General features: G+C 37.4%; 1 protein-coding gene across 2 annotated transcripts in view; it reads right to left on the minus strand.

The window, feature by feature from the left end:
- The window catches only part of ranbp10 (RAN binding protein 10), a 52,657-nt gene extending 35,409 nt beyond the window's left edge, over nt 1–17,248 (minus strand). For both annotated transcript variants that reach the window (XM_073850686.1, XM_073850687.1), the window contains exons 1-2: nt 16,920–17,248; nt 1,877–1,988 (exon numbers count right to left, since the gene is read on the minus strand). In XM_073850686.1, the coding sequence (XP_073706787.1) occupies nt 1,877–1,988; nt 16,920–17,118 (311 nt within the window). In that variant the 5' untranslated portion in view covers nt 17,119–17,248. The remainder of the gene's footprint in view (nt 1–1,876; nt 1,989–16,919) is intronic.
- Between the last annotated feature and the right edge of the window lie 255 nt (nt 17,249–17,503).

Raw genomic sequence — 17,503 nt, forward strand, 5'->3', positions numbered from 1 at the left:
CATGATGACACCTGACCTGCGACCATAAGTTCCGTCAGACATGAATTCCTGGTTCTGTGAATTACGCGTGGAAAACTGAACAGTATTTATATAATTTTTTACTTTGGATACACAGCCACGTCCATCTGTTCTGAGCAGGAGCTCGTTACATGTGAACGCGCTGTGGTGTAGAATACGCAAACACCGGAAGCGATCTGTGGCGTGTATACGACACTCATTGTTCACACAGTGCACAGAGATTGTGGATATAGCGGCTATTCAAAATGGTAATTACTTGCGCTTATCCTGGTTGTTCAAACCCATTTAAAGTTTAAAGATTACGTTTGCTTACGCAAACTCATCCTGGACTTTTTCACCGATTTCCCCTTCCGGTGTTTGCGTATACTACATCAGAGCAGGGTGTAATTTGGATTTGTCTGTGCATGTTTTTGTTTACTTTTAAAGGTTTAGTGCCCATCTATGTCTATTATTTGGCTGACAGACTGCACAGTGCACTGATTTTCGTTAAAAATCTCCGTCGCTCTGACTACGTCACCTGACAGACTAAGTCTCTGATTGGTTGTAGCGCTATCCTATTGCGTGGAGAGGAGTTTGAAAGACAACCGTTTATCCCACCCCTCCGGTTGAGCCCTGTCTATGGAGAGTGCCCAGACCCTACATTTATGTGGGTCTGGCTTGCCAGGCTACTGTAATACCACATTTCAGCCGGAACATAGATTGTTGTCAAACCCTGCTAGTGGTGCGATACAAAGCTTTTTATGAACGTATTTAGCACGGGCGACCGTGGTAAATCCACTGTTTACGGAAACATGTTAGCCAAACATAGATGAATCTTACCTGTCCAGGAAAAAATTACCAACGTTGGCGTCTATCTTCAAATTCTTCTTCGTTTTCAGCCGTCTCCATCTTTCAAAGGCATCTCCTATACAAATCCTTGTTTTATTTCGGACTTTGTCACGACATATTTCGGATTCATAACGAGGTCTTTTAGGTTTCGTAACGTTATACATGTTTTATCCGACACGTTCGTTTAGCTGCAGCTGTAACAGAGCTGGCAACCCGGATCACGAAACTCTACTGATTTCGTGATTGGCAGATAGCTGGAGGGTGGAGCCTCAGACCAAAACACAAAATGACAACAATAACATCAGTTGAGGGCTGCAACTCTCACTTTTAAATGACAATATCCTGGCCGGACCACTGTTGTCAGTGATATAAGTATTTGAAATGAACATGATTTCTTAATGTCTAGTAACATGTCAGGGCCATTTTATGATTAACTGACATAAATTTCTTACATACGGTTCCTTTAAAGATAATCTTGTGCTTTAGTGAAAGCAAGAACACTTAAATGTCTGTACAATGTCACATGAGTCACATGATCAACATCACAAATTTACTAAGTGATTTTCAAGATTTTCCAAGGTGCTCTCAGGATTTTGAACCCCACTATCCACCTTTTTCTTCAATGCGGAAGTAAGCCTATAGGCGAGACTTTCGGTTCATTATCTGGAAATAACGATAAGAATAACAACATGCAGTAAACGGTAAAACTGTTTACTGCAGTAAACTACAAACCGTGTGTTCATAATTAAGATAATACATTAAAATAACATGGTAAGACACACCAATTTGCAAAATCAAGCAGCAAAACAAGCCATTTTTTACAGTTAAAAATAGCTGGACATGGATGAGACCGGAAGCCTGACCCATAAAATTTACAAATGCCTGCACCCGTGTTAACAGGAAAAAATAGTGGATATTTAAAATAGATTTATAAAATAGACACCTCTTGTCTTTAAATTCTAACAGATTAAGTACAAACTTCAGTTAAACACTGTGTACAAATGCCACCAACCTGTGGCTGTGCACTTACCCATCCCTTCCTTTGCTTACGATCTTCACCTCAAAGTAGTAGATACCACAAGCGGCGGGGATAGGATGGGTGGCCCGTACAGACGCTGCATCCTTGTGGTTTTTTCCGTGGCCTAGAGCAAGACGGAAACATTGAGGGAAATGAGTCACTGACCACACACACTTTGGTATAGATGACTGTCCACATAAATAACAACAAGGTTCAGTGAGGGCACATATACAGGATTTTCAGCTAATGATAGGTCACGAAAGTTGGCCACAACAGGCTCCACTTGGCTGTTTTTAAATGCTTATGTAAACAACCTACAAGGATGTCCAATAGGGGTCAGGTAAACCCAAAACCAACAATACTAGGCTTCCTTCTTACTCTTATTCTCAAAGCTCTCCAGACAAAAATGACAATTCAGTCATCATTTACTCACCCTCATGTTGTTTTAAATCTGTGCAAAATTCTTTTTTCTGGCGAACATAAAATAACGTAGTTTGAGGAATGTCTTCTGTCAATACAATGGAGCTTAAAGGTTACCAAAACTGTTTGGCTACAAACATGCTTTGAAATGTTTTCTTTTGTGTTCTACTGAGGAGAGAAAGTCAGATTGGGAAGACATGAGGGTGAGTAAATAAAGACAGAATTTAATTTAATTTAATTTTTGGGTGAGCTATCCCTTTAAGTTATTTTAAGTTATAAAACTTTATAAAATACTCTCTTCTAACACATTCTGATGTGTAGAGACATCTATAATTAAGCTGAGGTTGTATTCCCAAAGAGTGCAAACAGTGTGGCAATAAAACATCCCTCTGTTTGTTTGAGTGGTCTGACATGTCAACTTACGGCTCAACCAATAGCACATGTCTGTGGTGGGACAACCTGTTTGTGAGCACACTCCCTGTCTACTGTTTGTTTGTAAATGAGGAGTGTTTGGGAAACCAGTTTGGAAGGAATCATTTTTGCATTTCCATTTAGTGCGGTTAGAAGTGCAGAAATTATATGCGCACCTTTAAAAATTCCCAGAAGTTTTATAAAGTAAACATGAAACAAAATAACAGTTTACTTTAAGAGACTAGTCTTAATGTAAATGATTCATCAATGGAAGCCTTTTTCCGCCACTGAATGAAAAATAAAGATAAGATAACTGCAACTTTTTATCTGACAATTCTGACCTTTTTTCTCAGAATTGTTTAGTACAAACTTGAAATTCTTACTTTTTTCTCAGAATTGTAAGATATAAACTAGCAATTGCGAGTTTGTATTTCACAGTTAAGATGTTTTTCTTGATTTTTTTTTGCTCAGAATTGTGAGATAGCTTGCAAAAAAGACATGTACAACTGCGAGTTTATCGCAATTGTGTGTTATAAAGTCAGAATTGCAAGAAATAATGCAGCTCTGAGAAAAAAATGCAACATTATTTCTTAGAATTGTGAGTTTAAAATCACACAGTGACTTTATAATACATTTCGCAATTCAGATTTTTCTCAGAATTACATAATACAAACTTGCAATTCAGACTTTTTTCTAAGAATAGCAGGATCTCGCAATTGCGAGAAATAAAGACCAAATGGAGAAAAACTAGCAATTCTGTTTTTTTTGCTTGCAATTCTGACTTTTTTCTAAAAATTGTGAGATAATTCGCAAAAAAGACTTAAACTCACAGTTCTGAGAACATGTATCGCAATAGAATGTTATAGTCAGAATTGTGAGAAACTTGAACTTGAAATTCTGAGAAAAAAAGTCAGTTACAACATTATTTCTTTTATTTCAATTATTTCTGCAATTGACTTTTTTTCCTTGCAACTGTGAGTTTACATCTCGCAATTCAGATTTTTTTTTTCAGAATTGCATAATACAAACTTGTAATTCTGACTTATTTTCTAAAAAAAAGTGGGATATTAACTCAGTTGCCAGAAATAAAGTATGAACTGTGAGATAAAAACTAGCAATTCAGATATTTTTTGCAATCTGACTTTTTTCTTAGAATTGTGAGATTCAAAGTAGCGGGATATTAACTGGCAATTGCAAGAAATAAAGTCAGAATTGCAAAATAAAAATGAGCAATTCTGACTTTTCACTCGCAAATGCGAATTTGTATCTCACAATTCTGAGTTTTAGAATTCAGAATTACAAGAAATAAATCGTTTGCATCTCGCAATTCAATTTTTTTCTGAGTTTTTTCTCAGAACTGTGACATAACTTGCAAAAAAGACATGTTCTCAGAGCTGCGAGTTTATATCACACAATTCTGACAATTGTGAATATAAAACCTGAGAAAAAAGTAATAATTGCTACAGTTTTTTTCTCACAACTGCGACATTCAAATTAGAAAAAAAAAAAAAAATCAAAATTGTGAGACGTAAATTCACAATTCCAAGTTATAACATCGGAATAGCAGGATATTAACTTGCAATTGCAAGAAATAAAGTCAGAATTGCTAGTTTATATCTCACAATTCCGACTTAACTCACAAACAAGTAATAATTGCTGCATTATTTTTCAGTATTGTGAGATTTAAATCTTGCAATTTTGATTTCCTCGCAATTTTGAGTTTATATTACGCAATTCTGACTTTATAACTTTCAATTGCAAGTTTATATCTTAGAATTGCTTCAGAATAAGTTTCTAGGTTTATATAAGTCAGAATTGTGATAAATGGTTGCATTTAACTTTTAAAATTGTTTATTCCGTGGTGGAAATTACGATAATGATAATATCACGATTCGCGATATCTACGATATTCAATATATTGGAAGAAATTTCATCAACGATATATCACGATATATGTGACTGAAAAAGAAAAAAAATACCCATAATAAGGAAATCTTATGCATTTATTAATGCCAACATTTCCAACATTGTGCAAAGAAATATGCATTTGCATAATAACTCACTGCCTCCTGGTCTTAAATGTAAACACTGTACAGCTAGACAGATAAAAGTTCATGAACATTAAAAAACAAGGTATCACTTTACAATAAGGTTCTTTACTTAACATTAGTTAACCACATTAGTTAACATGAACTTATAATGAACTGCACTTATACAGCATTTATTAATCTTTGTTAATTTCAATATTTACTAATACAATATTAAAATCTTGTTAACGTTAGTTAATGCAATGTGAACTAACATGAACTAACAATAAACAACTGTATTTTCGTTAACTAACGTTAATAAACATTAGTAAATACAGTAACAAATGTATTGCTCATGGTTAGTTCATGTTAGTTAGTGCATTAACTAATGTTTAACTAATGAACTTTATTGTAAAATGTTACCAAAAAACAACATGAACATTAATTAACATGTGTAAACCATAATACTGAAAGGTCAGTAGTAAGTTACTTTAAAGTGCTTTTCATTATTTTCCGCCATTCTTCTCGCTTCTCTTTTTTCTGCGCTTCTCTGTTGTTAGTTAACTTGTGTTCTTCACTGGCCGCTGCTTCCGCCACTTTACCCCTATTTACTCGAACAGTGCCCCCCGCAAACAGAATGGTAGATATTGGGTAGTGACAGTGACACTGACAACGGGTAAATTAATCATTTTGTGTTGTAATAAAATATCGATATTGGCCGTTAGTGTATCGATTATTTATTGCGACAGAGAGCACAACAATATATTGCAATATCGATTTTTTTTCCCACCCCTATTAATCACTGCTTAATTCAAAGAAAAAAAAATGTTTTAACAGCTTCTAAACGACTTTCTCCCACTGCTGACATCACCAAGCCCTCTTTATCCTTTTAGCTCCTCCCCTTCAAATGCAAAGGTTCCTTCTGATCTGGCAAGCCAACTTTCATGGTAATGCCTGATGGATAAATCAGTTCTTATCCTGCTTCACTCAACAAGTCACATAAAGGAAACAAAACATGTTTCGAACATCATTTAATGTTGTCTTTAGAGTTAATCTCTAATACAACTGTAAAAAAGGAAGTTGGTGAGTGTCATTGCCGTCTAAGCCTCCATGAACCATAGCAATGTGCTCCAATCTCCTAATCCAGTTTCCTGCAGGTTGTAACACCTGCCAGCATTAATGGAAACACAGTATTAAATTCTGCGAAGCCAGGCCTTCCTCCTGAGCCAATCATTCATTCAACTTCACTGCACTTCCAGAGTCTCATGTTTAACTCATCTGTGTGAACGTATATGGACTTTTCACTTTATCTTTGTGTTTGTGTGCCCCAGACCTGTAACATAACCCTCACCTGAATTTGAATTGCACGACACCCTGTTACAGTGCTACTGTATGTTTTTTTAAAATAAAATTGGTGTACTAAGCATATGAATTCATCATTATCATCATCTCTGATTACTGTAATAATATTAAACACTTTTATTTTTAGCTTTCCAAGTTCTAGGAAGTCACAATAGGTTTGTCTGCCAAACCCAGACAAGCATTCATAATCAAGAACACACACGAAATCTATTTATATACACAGCTCATACTACCAGAGTAAAGGCAGACGACCCTGTATGCGCAAATCCCCAACTCTCTCTCTACACACTACAAATGCACATACGTGTGCACACTGCTCTCCGCCCCCTGCTCACACACTCAATCTATTTATACATCATGCCATGACCACACCATTCTAGGAGCACAGAACAGCAAGAGGACCCTGGGTGATTCTCTCCTTCTTTAGTTGCTTGTCTGTCAGTCCCTCCCTCTTTTTCTCTGCCAAACATGTTTAACGCACAAAACACAAACGGCTTTCATACAGTCCTCCTCTGCAGTGCATAATCATAGGTTTGCTGCATCTTACATGGCTGGTCTAATCTGCCGTAGGACATATTAGTTTATGGTATGTTCTGTATTGGTGCTGCTTTATTTATATGCCTTGTTTTTCTCTTGTTTTGTAAAGGGTGAGCCAATACTCTGTTAACCCCTGTAGGACATATAAGCAATTCATTTGACAGAAAAATGACTTTCATAAAAATCTTACACTCATTATAATTAATATCCCAATGACATGTAAGGTCATGCAAGTGCCTTAAAGCATGTTTATTTTAGGTAACGGTTTTTAAACTGGTTTAGAAAAAACACATAGGCCTATTTACATTTTGACTTTAAAACCGGAAACAGATGTGATATAGAATGATTTTGATAGTTGTCACTGACTCACTGTCAAAAAATAGCCGGGTCATCTTGAAAGTTGCACTGCAGAGGAGACAAAGCTGAATTACTGGTGTGTGTGAACTGTGCTGTACTATGGAGTTTGCACATAATACATGGAAAAAATAGATATCAATAATACATTCCTACAGCTTATTAATTCATGGCCATGTTTCATTAAATTGTTCTCTAGGTAAATTAATACTAAGGTAGGATTTAACTAAGATGATGGAACAAATTTATAAGTCAGGGGTGGGCGATATGACTAAAATCTTGACATGATGTAGGTAATTGTATTTATTTGTAACGATATATAACACAATATAGTTATTTTTGGCTTAAATAAGAACTTTATGATATCAACTTTTGATACTATAAAAATGTCATAATTCCTATCACCAGTGTTAATATCACAAAACTAATACTAGCCAACAACCAATGACTAAATAAGAATAAGAAACCAATTACAAGCAATAGGATTTAAAAAACTACAGCAGAACAAATGAATGAGAAATGCTACATACATTGTATAAAGTAATCGAATGTAGTCCAAAATCTCTACCAGTTGACAAATTTCTACTAACCATAACCCTAACCCTGTCTACCAGTATATTGCCCATCCCTAATAAGTCATAGGAACTAGGGCTGCACGATTAATCGCACGATGTTGTGAGGCGCGTTTAGACAATGAAGCCGGTGCTTTGATTAGTAGTAAATCTCCATCACGTGTGTTCAGTTGGAGCGGCAATTTATAGACAGACGTAAATTCGCATTCGATTTTGAGCGCGATTTGGCGTAGCTTGTCAGTGATATACGTCTCTAAACACTCCAGCTGAACGCACATGATGGAGATTTACTACTAATCAAATACCGGCTTCACTGACTAAACACGCCTCACAACATTGTGCGATTAATCGTGCAGCCCTAATAGGAACAATTCTTTTTTTATCTGTGGCCATGATATCAAGTCCAGGGCTCTGTACAAATTAACTTGACATGTTTTACCTTGTCTAACAAGCTCAAAATTGTGATAATATTTTATGTGACGAGAGACAAAGACTAAGTAAAGAATTTACTTCATCCTCAACGGTAAACTGATGCCTCGTTCTATTTATGACGTACTGCAGAAAGTAAAAATCCAGTGTAAACAGACTTTACGCTGTGTGCACAACCAAACGCGAAGCGAATATTAGACGAGTCAATAATCTTGTGTAAAAGACACGACATCGCACATTTGTGGTATTTGCAAATCTCTATTTGCGACTTTGCAATGTAATCCACTGGTGCGAATAATTAAATTTGCTTTTGGTGTGAACATAATGCTTTCCTCCATTTTTTTTTTTTTGATGGAGGACATGCCAAACTGGAAGCGTCAATAAGTTTTTCACTGATTGGCTTGCGCAACAACACACCATGCAAAATTTCCACTCAACTTAAAATTCTTTAACTTGGGCGGAACACATAATATCACACAATCGTGGCAAACGCATCTCTTGCCACAAATTCACATATATTCTAGTCTTTGTATTGACTTTATATGTAATCTACTGGCGCGAATAATTAAATTCACTTCTGGTGTGAAAACACCATGAGCAGTTGCATGCACAGGACAACTGCCGCATCCAGTGTAGACAGACTTTATGCTGTGTGCACACCAAAGGCAAAGCAAATACTTGTCACTTGGGCGAATAAAATCATTGTGTAATGCTTTCCTCCATTTCCTGATACAACCGGACCCGTCAAACTGGACGTGTCAATAAGTTCTTCGCTGATTATTTTGCGTGACAGCGCATCATGCAAATTTTCAGCTTGCACAGAAGACGCAATATCGCACGTTTGTATAATTTGCATCGCCCGCTGCAAATTTGCGTCTATTCTCATCTTTGCATTGACTTTGTTTGTAATCTACTGCCGTGAATAATAAAATTAGCTTTTGGTGTAAACACACCATGAGCAGTTGCCTCAAGGCATAACGCGACATGACAACTGCCGTGTCCAGTGTAGACAAACCTTACGCTGTGTGCACACCAAACACAATGCAAATATTCTCATAGCATTATTGCTCTAGATTTCTCATGGGATGTTTCTCATGTCACTCACGCTACTGAAACCTTCGCATAATGCTTTCTGATACAACTAGACTTGCCAAACTGGACGTGTCAATAAGATCTTTGCTGAGTGGCTTGCATAACAATGCATCATGTGAATTATCAGCTTGAGTTGACATTTTTCAAATTGCGAGTCGATATTGCACGTTCGAGGCAAACGCATCGCCCAGCACAAAATTTGTCTGTTCACATCTTTGCATTGACTTTGTATGTAATCTTGCGCGAATAATTAAATTAGCTTTTGGTGTGAACACACCATTTGCTACTTCAGCGTGGCACAGCGCGACATAACAACTGCCGCATCCAGTGTAGACAGACTTTATGCTGTGTGCACACCAAACGCGAAGCAAATATTCTCCTACCGTTATCACTCTAAATTACTCACCGGACGTTTTTAATGTCACCATCGCTTAATGCTTTTCTCATTTTCTGATAGAACTGGACGTTCCAAACTGGACATGTTAAGTTTTTCGCTGACTGGCTTGCGCAACAACATGTCATGGGATTGTTCTGATCGAGTTGAAATTTTTCAACTTGCGCAAAAGACACAAAACTCACACGCTCACACAAATTCGCATCTATTCTTGTCTTTGCATTAAATTATACTGGCGCGAATAATTAAATTCACTTTTGGTGTAAATACACAATTAGCTGTTGCAGTGTGGCACAGCACAACAACTGCCACGTCCAGTGTACACAATGCCATGTACACACCAAACACGGAGTGAATATTCTCATAGCGTTATCGCTCTAGATTACCCATGGTATGTTTTTTTTTCATGTCAGTTGTGGTAATAAAATCACTGCGTAATGCTTTTCTCCATTTTCTAATAGAACTGGATGTGTCAATATGTTTTTCGCTGACAACAATGCTTACTGCAAATTTTCCGCTCGAGTTTACATTTTTCATCTTGTGCAAGATGCGATATCACACATTTGATTCAAACGCATCGCCCTGTGCAAATTCGCATCTATTCTCATTTTGCATTGACATATATGTAACCGACTGGCGTGAATAATTAAATTCGCTTTTGGTGTGAACACACTATTAGCTGTTGCAGCGCTGTACAGTGTGACACAATAACTAAAAAAAAAAAAATTTTCTTATGCGAATAAAATCATTGCGTAATGCTTTCCTCCATTTTTTAATACAACCAGACATGCCAAACTGGACGTGTCAATATGTTTTTTGCTGATAGACTTGTGCGACAAGGCGCCATGCTAATTTTCCATACAAGACGCAATCTTGCATGTTCGTGGCAAAGACGTCACCCAGCACAAATTCAAATTCTCCTATTCTCATCTTTGCATTGACTTTGTATGAAATCTACTGGTGCAAAAATTTAATTTGTTTTTGGTGTGAAGATGCGATATCGCATGCTCATGACAAATGCATCATTTAGCGCAAATCTGTTTCTATTCATGTCTTTGTATTGACTTGTATGTAATCTACTGCCGCGAAAAATCTAATTTACTTTTAGTGTGAACAGACCATTAGCTTTTGCAGCATGGCATGACACCAGTGTAGACTAGGGCTGGGAAGAAAAAGTGTGCATCGGATACAAATTTGTATCACGATGTATCGTTTCTAACATATCTGTCACGATGTAGGCAGGAACACACGAACAACGACGTAGTAAAAGACGAATATTTAATAAATCCAACGGAATACAAGCAGACACAGGAACAGCAGGGTAAGACATCCATATAACATCAAAGACCGACAAGAGTACAGGGGAAAACACACACCTTAAATACACAGACTGATTACACATCCAGGTGGAGAAAATGAAGGAGGAACCAAACACAGACACAACAGTCAATTACATCCCCAAAATCTTGTTCCAGCTCACCCAGCTCACATTTAAGCAACATGTTTGTATTTCTGTAGCTCTAATAAAGTCTGTATGCTTCATATAGAGCTATAATTTATGTTTTAGCCTTTTCTTCAGGCCGCGGAAGCATGGTAGTTACGCACTTTATTTCACAATGCCAGTTTTCCTGGTTCTAATTAGATTTTAATAACTAATCAACAAAAATATGTATTAAAAATAAGATAAAAATAATACAAAATGAAATTCGTTTAAGAAGGTATTTTCCACAAATAAAAACGTACGAAGTGGTCAAAAAATTGTGTCTGACCCTCTTCAATTCTCCCGGCGTATTGCGGTCCAATTCATACCACGTCCTTTATGACATTTACAAATTGCACAAACTTCTTTCGTAATAAACAGATTAAACTGAAACAAAACACAAACAAATAATATTTAAACAATGTAAAACAGAAAAGAAATTTTCTTAAATGGCTACAACAATTAGATTTTTGTTAACATTAATGAACTAAATAGATTTTTGTTAACATTAATGAACTATGAAATAACTTTAACGATCAATATATAATTAATGTTAATATTTTTATTAATTTACAAAGTACGGTTTAGTACTTTTTAAAAAAATAGTAGAGCAATATTTTAGTTGCCTTTCAGTATCCATTTTCAAAAACTATCGGTCCAACCTAGCTATCGGTATCGGTAAAAACCAATATCGGTCGACCTCTAGTTTCCACTGGCACGTAGCGAGCGCGGCGGAGCGAGCGTTTTCAATTCATTCATATGGAAGTTGAGCGTAAACAGTTGCGTGGTGCATTTTGGGATTGGAAGCGTCGCGGAGAAAGCATTGAGAGCGGCTGGCTGACAGCGTCAAAAGGTTGGGCATTCCTCAAATTTATGCAAATCTCGAGTGCAAAACGCCAGGCGACAACCAATCGTTGTGAAAAGTAGGCAAGGCAAGATTTTGACATATGCTTCCGAGTGTTTGCGGAACTGGTGGATTACTGAGCTGAAATCACATATTATTAAAAAAGGCATGCAAAAGTAAAACCCCAAAGCAGTGGCGTTGTAGCGTTGCCAGCGGCACTGAGCGTGGTTTTGACGTTGTAGTGGAAACGCACCGTAAGGGTCATGCACTACAAATCAGAAGGCACTTAAGTTAATTTATGATTTGTTGTCTGAAACAAAGAAACAAAAGTATCTGTAACATACTGAAATGCATATCATCATATTTGTTTCATTGCATCATACTGCATCGAATCGTGTTGAATCGAATCAAAATCGATCGCAAGCTGCTTCATGTATCGTTAATGTATCGTATCGTTGGCTATGCATCGAGATGCGTATCGCATCGGCCTCAGTTATGGAGATGCACATCCCTAGTGTAGACACGGTACAATCGACTGCAAACAATTGGGCTCCACAACAACCGAGCAGTGTTGTTTTTGACAACCATCTTAGATTTAGTCTTAGTCTTAGTCTTTTGGACTAAAATGGTTATTAGTTTTAGTCAAATTTTAGTCACTTCTATATGTGATAGTTTTAGTCCAATTTTAGTCGACGAAAAGTCAAGAAGGTTTTAGTCTAGTTTTAGTCAAAAAAAAGGGGAAAAAGTAGTCTTTTAAGAAATTAATGTAGGTCAGTAAGTATTTTGCTGTTGGGTAGTGTCACTTATAAGTTGTGAAAATAGCAGATCTATAGTTCAACACAATGTGAACTTCCGGATCGACTATTTTTACCAATAATTACAATAATGAAGGAATGTTTTAAAACATAAAAGACAAACAAGGATGGAATGCTAAAACGGCTTGCCAAAGTAGTATGGCAAAGAGTATTTAATGCTAAAACGGCTTGCCATAGTGGCAGATATTTTTCGGTTTTAATTGGCATGCACAATAAGCAGAAATGTCATGCATTTTAAACGCCTGACGGACCACCCACTAACATTTTCGTCTATTCTCGTCTCGTCAACGAAAACTCACACACGTCTCGTCATGTTTTAGTCATCAACGAGCCAATTTTATCTTGTCAACGTCTCGTTATCGTCATGGAAAAAAGTGGCGTCAACGAAATGATTTCGTCATCGTTGACGAAAACAACACTGCAACCGATGGATACATACATACATACATTTCTTGTTTTCAAAAATTTATTTAGTTCTGATGTACTTTACAATATGGAAAAAAGATCTAGTGCTACTTCGTTATTATCATGACTTTAATTATTATTAAATATCATGATAAAAATGAAAAAAAAAATCTTTAAAATGTAAAAAATAAATAAAAAATCATTAACTTCTTTATACTGAATACTATTTTTTATTTTTTATTTGGGGTGAAATATGGTTTAGAAATTTCTACTCATTTCTATTATATTCATTACTAATATAAATACAAAACGAAAGAAAAAATTAATGGTGGAATGACATTTTCATACACTAACTCATAAACACACACACACACAAAATCAATCAACACCACAGAATTGCACTGCTATCTGGTAAAACTCCTTTTCGTAGTTAAGTCTCTGTCAAAACATCTAAGGGAAACGGTGAGAGCTGTGCAAGGCTACAGCTGGCACCCATAATAACATCAGCTAAGCAGGCAAAAAAAAAAAAAAACTACAGTACGAGAGAACAAAGACACAGGGAGAGAAGATTGGGAGTGTTGTGCTAGTGTTAGCAAACATGGTTTCACAGCTTCACAGAGACACTAGGGGGAAACGAACACAATCTGGTGATGTCACCGCAACGACTGAACATGCATGATTGGCTCCTCAGACAAGCAAAAGCCCTCTATAGGCAAACATTACAATGAGCTTAAAGGAAACACAGTCCAGAAACACAGTCCAACAGCCTTGCACAGAAAATGGACAGCAGCCCACCAAACTGCACAGAAACAATCTAAGCTCATGGTATATTTATATATCTGTATCATTCATCTTCTCACAGGAGGTGGTGTAAAAACAATCTGCATGGGTGTAGTGCTGCAAAAGTCACATTTCCTCTCTCCATTAGTGTGACGATGAGTAAAATGAGGGCCACACTAGGAAAAACGCTAGAAAATTAGCCTCTGGTGTCTTTTCCCCTTGTTTCATCATGCAAAGGCTTGACTATTTTTACATGCTTCCTATAAAGATAGAAAGCCATGTGGGCTAATACAATATTACATGGCATAAACATTGCACAGATTTTCATCACACTATTGACAGCATACATGTACTATCTTTACTTGGTGTTACCTAAAATTCAGTCTACGGAAATAGAATCTAGTACACTGGCCAAACAGCACTGAAGGTTAATAGACTGCAGGTTAAGTGGAGCTGTTTTAAATAAGTTGCTACACAATATATAATGGCTGTAGATAATAGTAACAAGCCTTTATTTGATCCTAATCTAATCACTGCAATCCTGCTTTGAGGATAAATAGACCCAAACAGCTAGGCTGACAGAACAAAAAGAAACAAAGATCCTTAACAACAAGGAAAGAAATCAATATCAGTATATCAATATCATCTGACTCCTAAAAATCAAATACTTGGCTAACATCAGCCACCATATGAAGAGGTAAGCATACCCATCACCTGAAAGGAGATAGTTGCCATTGAGGTACAATTTTCCACAGAGACAAAGCAGTGTAGATTACCAAAATAATGCAGCGCTGTTCATTGATGTGTCAAAGGGGGTGAACTAAACTATAGGATAAATGCCCCACTGGGGCATAGCATTGACACAAACAGCTGTCAAACACAACACACAACATGTAGGAAAATGCTAATGGCTATAGTCTTCACACTAGTGACCCTCAAATGGTAAAGTATTGCACAACAGGCCCACAGACACACATCATTGAATCAGAATTAGGTGCTATATAACAGCATTTGAGACTAAACGTCAAATGACTAAATGTCAGTCACATTTCAGTAAGCTGTCAGACAGCCTTTTTATAAATCTAATAATTCACATAGATGCTAGAGCTCATTGTTATTATGACACAGAATATCACTAGTTTAAATAGCTTATTAATTGTTAGTTTTAATGGCTAGTCATAAAAAGCTACTTTATAATTTAATTAAAAAATTTCAAATAAATTAAATTAAATAAAAAAAATTGTACACTAGCAACGATTAACTTTATTGTTCCAACTAACCAAAGAATAAGTTTTCACGCTTTGTCATCAATCGGCCATATTGGCGGCACTGAACGTAAACAATGCCACTGAATTGAATGAAACTTGCATATTTTGCTAATTATTACTGCTGAAAACGGTCAATTATTGTCATGTTTTGGGCTATAATAATCAGTCGGACCAGGAAAAACATTTGGAGTACTGAGGAACAAAAGGCATTTGTGGTTGGCAAAAGTGAACCAGGATTTCCAGGGCAAGAATTCTGTTTTTAAAACAACATTTATGTTTGTTCTTATCATTTCCAGTCAGGTAGGTAAAATATTAGGCTAATCTTAAATAATACTGCTCGTAGGTATCTTTACCACCTATTAACTTTAGTTTGTCAAACTATCCCTTTCCTGCTTACTAAGTCCTTCTCCATATGATTTAGCAGCTTCTACACATTTTCCTGTGGATTAGACACCATAAATGAGCAGAACAACATATTCAGTAGCACATTAACCATGCAAAACATTCCCCCAAGTACTGCTCACTGCAGAGCCAAATGGCCTCCAGCTCCACCTCTCTTGATGTCCAGCTCCACCTCTGAGTGAACAAATGGGTGGAGTTAAGGTTAGGGATACGGTAAGGGGTAGGGTTAGGGTGTGGTTAGGTGTCTATCTCCACCCATTACCTCCAGCGAGGGGGAGCTGGAGCTCCAGCTCCTCCCATATGGCTCTGCAGCGAGCACCCTCTTCTGTTGTTTACATCTGAGTATCGCCAATATGGCCACACATCCAGGTAACCGATCAAACTGTGACCTAAGTGCAAACCCTCTATAGAATTCAACAGCGAAAATATGTCATTTGTTACTAGGAACAATGGAAGTTATTTATCACTACTCGACTAGTGACAAAGTAATGAGTACTAGTAAATAATATAAAAGTACTAGTTAGTAGTGACTAATTAAACAGATACAAGTCACTACTGAAATCCAAAAGCCAACAGTCACTGTTGGATAAGGCAGCAGTGATTAAAAAAAATATATGTACTAGTAAGATTAAAAATAGATACTAGTTAGCCTGAAAGAATATATACTGTGCTTAGTGATAGTTCTTAAAATAGACTGCTTTATTATGTATTCTCTAGAACCGGTACACAGTTGTTAAACAAACAAAAAAGTACGTTACATCTGCACCCGGGTAAATTCACAGACCCCCCTGAGGCGACTAGGTCATTCGAAACGCCACAACTGTTTAAACAGCTAGTGTTCTGGAATTCGAATTCATGATTACAGCGAATTCGAAAGATTCGCTCGGATTCGAATCTTTCGATATCGTTCGTCAACACAAACACGCACATGTTCGTGCGTCAAATACGCAGCAAAAGCCGTTTTCAGCGATTTGTTTCGTTGTGATGCGGCGCGCGTCTTATATAAATCATCCGATAACTGATAACAAACACACTTATGCAATGCGGAGTAAATGAGCAAGCATTTGCAATTCATTGTAGCTGCTTAGCTGCCCTTATTGCCCTGCCGTGGCTAGCTAGCACCAGCCTCGACTAATTCACCGAAAGGGAGTTCAAACCGTACGTTAAGCCTGGCAAATCAATAACACTTGATGTTCTTGTCATGGCAATAGGTGTCCAAAAGCTAGACTCCCCAGCCGTGCTTATGCCCCGAGCTACTCTCGCTAGCCGAATTCTGACATGATGGTTTGCTAAATGTCAACCCATTTGGACATTCTTCTTTCCTTCTATGCAACAAAGCAAAGGGGACGGAAAAAAGCAGCTCAAACTAGATCGGGGAGATTGCATATATTCGAGTGCAGCGAACCAGCCGGGATTGTCAAGGCCTACGGCTTGACAGTTCAGCGTGTGTCACATCTGTATACCTTTGTAATGCACCCGCAGATTATTCTGGGAGAGCCCGATGTAGCTGTACTTATCCTTGGGGCTCCAAGATCGGGGTAAGGGGGTCTCTTCCTCATTCACGGCCGGGTACAGCCGCTTCAAACGCTCGTTTAGCTCATGCTCTTGGTAATTAAAAGCAGGATCTCCTGTGAGCAGGCTCCCCGCTCCAAGCTCTGCCATTTTTGCTTATGTTTTTGTATTCCTTCTAGTAATCCTACCCTGTTGTGCCAATCCGCTAAAAAGGAGAGAGCGCTAGACTAAGGAGAGAAACAGCAGCGGTGAGATATCCCCGGATAACAGCCGCTCTACAGTGACGTGTGGGTACTGTAGTTGAACACAAAGCCCTGCGCAGTGCACACTGCTGACATGAGGGAAGTGCCATCAACTACATGACCCATACCTAATTCAGCTGGGCTGGAAAACGCAGGCTAGGATTTGTAGTTTTTAACACAACTCATAATTCTCTATTTTAGGCATGCATATGCTTGATTTAGATACAAACTAAACCGTGTTCTCGCATATCCAATCAGCGGCTGTCGTTTTTCAAATGCGTGATTATGGAAAT

The sequence above is a fragment of the Garra rufa genome, chromosome 11, assembly GCF_049309525.1.
Source record: "Garra rufa chromosome 11, GarRuf1.0, whole genome shotgun sequence".
In the NCBI taxonomy this organism is placed as follows: Eukaryota; Metazoa; Chordata; class Actinopteri; order Cypriniformes; family Cyprinidae; genus Garra; species Garra rufa.